This window comes from Oncorhynchus tshawytscha, linkage group LG32 (genome assembly GCF_018296145.1).
Source record: "Oncorhynchus tshawytscha isolate Ot180627B linkage group LG32, Otsh_v2.0, whole genome shotgun sequence".
Classification (NCBI taxonomy): domain Eukaryota; kingdom Metazoa; phylum Chordata; class Actinopteri; order Salmoniformes; family Salmonidae; genus Oncorhynchus; species Oncorhynchus tshawytscha.
The window spans coordinates 2435315-2443064 of NC_056460.1; the positions used below are offsets into that span (position 1 = coordinate 2435315).

General features: G+C 39.5%; 1 protein-coding gene across 1 annotated transcript; it reads left to right on the top strand.

Moving 5' to 3' along the window:
* Positions 1-1341: 1341 nt before the first annotated feature.
* LOC121841598 (zinc finger and SCAN domain-containing protein 2-like) lies at positions 1342-7149 on the top strand. Its single transcript, XM_042310878.1, has 2 exons — positions 1342-1877; positions 6126-7149. Exons 1-2 carry the CDS (start codon positions 1574-1576, stop codon positions 6539-6541), a joined length of 720 nt encoding a protein of 239 aa, XP_042166812.1. The 5' UTR covers positions 1342-1573; the 3' UTR covers positions 6542-7149.
* Positions 7150-7750: the final 601 nt, after the last annotated feature.

A 7750-nucleotide genomic window follows, 5' to 3' on the forward strand; every position in this document is an offset into this window, starting at 1 on the left:
CAAACCGCGCTTCTTAACAGCTGCCCGCTTAACCCGGAAGCCAGATGCACCAATATGTCGGAGGAAACACTGTTCACCTGACGACCGAGGACAGCCTGCAGGCGCCACAAGGAGTCGCTAGAGTAGTAAAGCCCCCGGCCAAACCCTCCCTAACCTGGGCAACGCTTGGACTATAGTGTGCTGTTCTATGGGACTCCTGATCACAGCAGGTTGTGGTACAGCCCGGGATCAAACCCGGGTCTGTAGTGATTCCTCAAGCCCTTCGATGCAGTAGCTTCGACCGTTGCACTACTCGGGTAAAACCTTTTTTTTTTTTTATCCAATTCTGATGTTTGTTAAAAGTGGGATTTTGACATTATTACCGTTATATCTACACACTTTGACACTCCCAACTATCAATGTCTTTGGCACCGTAGACATCAAGTCACTTGACAATAATGTTTCATACAACGTTGCATTCCATGTTTGAAAGGTCTATCATTTTCATTGAAGACAATCAAAGTTAACATTCCATAAAATTGTAATTCAAGGCTGAGTCTCAAATAGTCTCCTGTCCATTTTAAAAGCTGGGCACACATGATATCATTCATTACATGTTTTAGATAAAATGTCCATAATATCTGCATTAATAGTGGAATGATCGTGTTTCACAATATTCCTAAACATAAAAGTATATTCTCTATCTTCTATTGTGTTGTTGACTGAATGTTTGTTCATGTGTAACTCTGTGTTGTTGTTTTTGTCAAACTGCTTTGCTTTATCTTGGCCAGGTCACAGTTGTGAATGAGAACTTGTTCTAAACTGCCTACCTGGTTAAATAAAGGTGAAATAAATACTACATAATAATACATAAAAATTTAGGAGCAGTAGAGACCTAGTCTGTTCATTATATACATCTACATGATGTATTGTTACACCATGTAGGAGCAGTATAGACCTAGTCTGTTCATTATATACATCTACATGATGTATTGTTACACCATGTAGGAGCAGTATAGACCTAGTCTGTTCATTATATACATCTACATGATGTATTGTTACACCATGTAGGAGCAGCATAGACCTAGTCTGCTCATTATATACATCTACATGATGTATTGTTACACCATGTAGGAGCAGTATAGACCGACAGTAGTAGCAAGCTACTTATTTAGACTTTATGAAACTTCCTTAAATGTGCTGTAGTAAACATTGTTTTATTCGCACTAATCAATCAACACATTCAAGTCTTTTGTATGTCTCAATATAATAGTATTATTTAATTAAATCCATTAAAAAAATAATCTTTGTCTGAAAATAAAATATGATCCTCAACTGCGTTTCCCCTCCAGTCAGCAGACGGCGATGTGTGTCTATAATCTAGTGGACGGTTCTTCAGAAACCTCCGTAGCTTGCTAGCCAACATAGCCGAAAGATTCAAGCTATTTATACGCTTTCGATGTATATTAGCTACTGTGTTTTAGACACACTTCTGTCGTATCTACTTGTTAACCTATTTCATTTAATATTACGTTATTTTGTATTAGTCAGCTATAGTAGCTGGTTGGTTAAGTTAGCACTAGTCTAGTCGCTAATGATAGCTAGCTACCTAACATCCCCGACCATGAGCTCCCTAAACTACTCCCCTCCTGTTAAAGAAGAGGGGAAATGCTGGACGGAGAAAGAAGCTCAGGGGCTGAACATTGTTGTGAAAGAGGAGGAGGAAGAGGATGTCACAGTAAAACAAGTGGAGGGTGAGGCTGTTACAGTGGAAGAAGAAGAGAAAGATGTTTCAGTGAAAGAAGAGGAAGATGCTGTTTTTGGAGTGAAGAAGGACGGGGAGATTACTGTCACATTGAAAGATGAAGAGGTGGAGATAGGAGATCTGATTCAAACCAGTAAGTACCGCCTTAAATTGGTTTTTCACTTTGGATATTCGGAGTTGGCTCGTCAATACCTCTTCAAGGGAGGGCCCTAGAATGATGACTGATATGTCTAAAATCAGACGACGTAGAGAGCAAGCTACCCCTTGTTTTCTCCATTCCGTTTCCAAAAAGTGTCTTAACATATATATTTGAGAAGGGTCTATCTGCTGACCGCAGACTGGGGGGTACGGCTTGTAGTGATTTTCGTGTAGTGATGTTTTACTACACACCGTGCCCCCCAATAGTGCCATGTGAGAGTTGGGTTGACTACACCAAATATTATGGATATACTGACAAGATGTCTCTCCTCCTTAACAAGAGGAGTCGTTGTCCACAAAGCGGCACTGCGGGTTGTCTAGCTCCCGCCTATCCTTTCTTTGGATTGGTGGATACATCTTATTATTGTAAACTATTGTTTATATTCTATGAGGGTTGTTGACGTCCACCGCCTGTATTCAATGGAGAGAGATGCTAAGCTACTAGCATGAATATGCATAGCGATCTGGAGACAACTCCTATAGTGTTTTTATCAAAGTTGTCGGTATGTCACGTGTCCACATAACAACTTAATCATTACGAAACTTCTGTTAGATCAAGTAAACCTCACGTAGCAAATAAGCCATTAATTTTGTTGTTGACCAAATTCAACATTTTCCAAGTTGGGTTGATAATTGTTTGCACTTGGATACAACCTACTGGCATGGATACAACCTACTGGCATGTCCTAGAAAGCCAAAGTTGTTAAATTCCTGGATTTTAAATTAATATTTTCCATAATAATGGTAATTTGTGTCTTCCCATCCAAATGTGGGATCCCTCTCCTTTGTCGTCCTCTCTACACCAATAACAGACTACTACTGTGGGACTCCCAATCACAGCTGGATGTGATACTGCCTGGATTCGAACCAGGAACTGTAGTGACACCTCTTGCACTAAGATGCAGTGGCTTAGACCGCTGCGTCCGTGTGTGTTAACTATTTAACAGTACTAGAATGCTTCAAAGGCAGCAAAACATTTTATTTCAGTTATCGGTTTCGTTTTTTGGTCATGGAAAATATTGGCCAAAAATGTAATATCGGTGCATCTCATTATTCTAAAATTGATTATATTATACTTTTTTTCCTCATCAATCTACGACATCAAAATACCCCATAATACCAAAGCAAAAACATTTTTTTGATTTTTTGCAAATGTATTAAAACTATTCCCCATGATAACTAGTCTTCGTAATGTAAGATGTACGATCCCAGGATATCTAGTCTCTGAGTAATGTAAGTCTCAGATAGTTTTAACCCATTACAGTCTAAGCCCTGTCTGAGGGGGAGGTTCTTCAAAGCTATATGGAATTGTTTTAAGAAGGTTTAAACAACATGAAGGGCTTCCCCTGTATTGTACTGTTTTAAGAAGGTTATACCAAGGATCATTTTGCTATTTGATTTTGAACTGTAAGACCCATGGAATTATTAACAAAAAAGATTTGTCCATACTTCTATAACTCAGTAAAAGGCACCTGACAGCCCGCTTGGAGTTTGCCAAAAAGGCACCTAAAGGACTCTGACCACGAGAAACAAGATTCTCTGGTCTGATGAAACCAAGATTGAACTCTTTGGCCTGAATGCCTTTTGGCAACCTCCAAGCTGGCTATCATGTGCCTTTTACTGTGGAGTGGATTCCGCCTCCCCACTCTTCCATAAAGACCTGATCGGTGGAGTGCTGCAGAGATGGTTGTCCTTCCGGAAGGTTCTCCCGTCTCCACAGAGGAAATCTGTAGCTCTGTCAGAGTGACCATCGGGTTCTTGTTCCCTTCCCCGATGAAGGTAACACTTCCCCAGATCTGTGCCTCAACACAATCTTGTCTCTGAGCTCTAAGGACAATTCCTTCGACCTCATTGCTTGATTTTTGCTCTGACACCTGTGGGACCTTATATAGACACGTGTGTGCCTTTCCAAATCATGTCCAATCAATTGAATTTACCACAGGTGGACTCCAAACAAGTTGTAGATACATCTCAAGGATGATTAATGAAAACAAGATGCACCTGAAAGCAATTTTGAGTCTCATAGCAAAGGGTCTGAATACTTATGTAAATAAGGTATTTCTGTTTTTTTTAACCTGTTTTCCCTTTGTCATTATGGTCTATTGATGACACCCCTCTGAAACAAGATAGCCATCAGAATAAAACCTCTTCCTTAGCCTACTCCTCCCGTTGCTGCTGGCCTTTGTAAAATCTGATGTTATGCCTCTAAAGTTTCTGGTAATAGGCTACACTAGCAGTCGTTATGCTCCAAAAGTTTCTAGTAATAGGCTACACCAGCAGTCGTTATGCTCCTGTAGTTTCTGGTAATAGCCTACACCAGCAGTCGTTATGCTCCTATAGTTTCTGGTAATAGGCTACACCAGCAGTCGTTATGCTCCTATAGTTTGTGGTAATAGGCTACACCAGCAGTCGTTATGCTCCTATAGTTTCTGGTAATAGGCTACACCAGCAGTCGTTATGCTCCAAAAGTTTCTGGTAATAGGCTACACCAGCAGTCATTATGCTGCTATAGTTTCTGCTAATAGGCTACACCAGCAGTCGTTATGCTCCTATAGTTTCTGCTAATAGGCTACACCAGCAGTCGTTATGCTCCTATAGTTTCTGCTAATAGGCTACACCAGCAGTCGTTATGCTCCTATAGTTTCTGCTAATAGGCTACACCAGCAGTCGTTATGCTCCTATAGTTTCTGCTAATAGGCTACACCAGCAGTTGTTATGCTCCTACAGTTTCTGCTAATAGGCTACACCAGCAGTCGTTATGCTCCTATAGTTTCTGGTAATAGGCTACACCAGCAGTCAGACAGCTGACACCTACAGCTTTAGGCTTTGTGAAAGGGATAAGAAGTAATCAGGTATTTTGACATTTCCACTGTATCAGCGTATTACGTTTTTCCCTTTTGTGCCGAGTGGATATCGAAAGTGCGAGAGCTGGAAATATTTTTCAAATACTTTGAGGAACGATTCTCATTTGCAATTGATTCTGATAAGACTTTGTTCATTTGCTGTTTGAGGTGAATAAAGCATTACTTTTCAGAAGCTCCAGAACTCATTTAGTGGTGGTGCGTTAAGACAATCAGAAATACTATCAGACATCCCCAAATGGGCACATTTATAGACCTACATTTGCGTGCAGGCCAGGTAGACTAGTCCTACTTCTATATGCGTAATTAGGTGTGCGTCCTAACTCAACATTGACAGGAGTGTTTCAAACAAAACACAATTAATAAATTGACAAAACTGACGCATCTTGCGGGGTCAAATCAAATGTTATTGGTCGTGTCTTTGGTATAATTAAAGTGAAGATTTGTTTTATCAAATCAATTCATTATTATTACGTAATTAACTAATCATGAAAGTTTTGTGCCAAATTGGCGAACACAGTGTACAAACCCTCATTGTCAGGCTGATGTTGAAGTGTCTTTTTTTAAAGTATAAAGTGATATTTGCGATGATAACACAAACATTATGTTAAGCAGAACATTCAAACGAGCCTTACAATTATAATCCAAAGTAGTGTGAAATTCACTCATAAGCAACCTGGAAATGGAGGTTACTCCCCTGAGTTTTCCCCATTCACATTCAGAATACATTGTGAGAAACTAAAATCTTTGCTCACCATTTTTGCTCCAGGCAGATATGGTACATCCATAACTAGTGGTTTCCTCATTACCAGATATGGTACATCCATAACTAGTGGTTTCCTCATTACCAGATATGGTACATCCATAACTAGTGGTTTCCTCATTACCAGATATGGTACATCCATAACTAGTGGTTTCCTCATTACCAGATATGGTACATCCATAACTAGTGGTTTCCCCATTACCAGATATGGTACATCCATAACTAGTGGTTTCCTCATTAGCAGATATACTACATCCATAACTAGTGGTTTCCTCATTAGCAGATATACTACATCCATTAATTAGCGGTTTCCTCATTAGCATGGAGGAGTTTCTGCAACTAAATTGTATGTGCGTCGCCCTTGTGCGGCAATTTTAGCATACACAGAAATTGTCCTATATTGGAGACCAAACGTTGTCTGGCACATTGCTTAGGGTTTCAACAACTTGAATAACTCAATCATCGATGTTACTACTCATGTGGAAACAAGACAAAATATGACTATTCTTGCTCATTTTGTGGGCCTTTAACCATCTGTCTGACTTTGTTGTTCACGCAGGAGAGAGACGTGGATTCTCTGGGGAGCCTCAGCAACCTCATGATGCTGACAAGGCAGAGAAGAGACTCTCCACATTTGAACACAAGAAACACCAGCAGAAACCCACAGGGAAGAGAAGTCACCGCTGCTCTGACTGTGGGAAGAGATTCACCTCATCAGCGGGCATTAAAATTCATCAGAGAATACACACAGGAGAGAAACCTTTTAGCTGTACTCAATGTGGGAAGAGTTTTACTCAATCAGCCAGCCTAATATCACACCAGAGAACACACACAGGAGATAAATCTTATAACTGTGCTCAATGTGGGAAGAGTTTTACTCGGTCAACCGGCCTGAAATCACACGAGAACACACAGGAGAGAAATCTTATAGCTGTTTTGAATGTGGCAAGAGTTATGTTACATCTAGCTGTCTGACTAAACACCAGAGAACACACCCAGGAGAGAAACCTTTTAGCTGTGCTCAATGTGGGAAGTGTTTTACTCAGTCAAACAGCCTGATATCACACCAGAGAAAACACACAGGAGAGAAGTCTTATAGCTGTGCTCAATGTGGGAAGAGTTTTACTATGTCTAGCAAGCGGACTACAAACCATATAACACATACAGGAGAGAAACCTCAGCTGTGATCAGTGTGACCAGAGATAATCTGATAAAATACCTCTGATCAAACATCAGAAAATACATACATGAAGGAGTTGTTTCATGATATCAATGAATTAATGTCACAATGTAGAATGTTTTAACAATGTAGGAAGAGTATTTTAACGATGTCACAATGTAGAATGTTTAAACATTGTAGTAGGACTATTTGAATAATGTCACAATGTAGAACTCTAAACGTTTGCCCCCTGTTCTATTGATTTCAATTTGATAGGTATATTAGCCTCAAGGAAAAATACAGGCCTTGAATTGAAAGAGTTACTATTTGTGATTTAACAAAAAGTGACTAACAAAAAAAGACTTGTGTTACACTTACCATGTTGGTGACCCACTTGAATCAATATGCAACACTTCAAAATGTAGCAAGCTTTTTCTACAAATTGTCCTCTAACCAGGGATGTACACATTCCCAGATTCCGTGTGGTTTTTGAGCTGTTAGTTTTAACAGGACCTGCAACCTCATCTCCCTCCTCTCGCACAAATTATTTTAGCGATGAGTTATGACAAATAAGTGTTGTGTTCCTTTGTTTAGCGACCCCTACATTTAAATGCAGCACTCCAAAATGTAGCTGACTGTCTTCTGCAGGTTGTCCTTTAATCTCCCGTTTCCATGTGTTTTTTTAGTTGTTAGTTTCAACATCACGTACAACCTGATTTCCCCCCTAATCGATATCAATGATTTATTGCCACTTGTCAAAACAACAGTGTTTCTGGTGCCAGTACAGTTTATAAGGAGCTTGTTTAAACAATTCAAGTAATATGATTATTGTGGCAGATGTTTGTGTATATAGCCCATTTTATGTTTAGGTTTTCAATTTATCCCAAACTGTTTCTGCATATTGGTTATTGATTCGTACATGTTAAAACTGTGTTTTGACATTGGGGATATCTCACCTAGCAAAATGTAATTGAAAATAAGACTATGCAACCAAATATTTAATATTTCCATTTCATGTAACATTT

Coding starts and splice junctions, on each gene's coding strand:
- LOC121841598 (XM_042310878.1), top strand. CDS start 1,574: ATGATAGCTAGCTACCTAACATCCCCGACCATGAGCTCCCTAAACTAC. Junction 1,878..6,125: donor AGGAGATCTGATTCAAACCA/GTAAGTACCGCC, acceptor TTGTTCACGCAG/GAGAGAGACGTGGATTCTCT.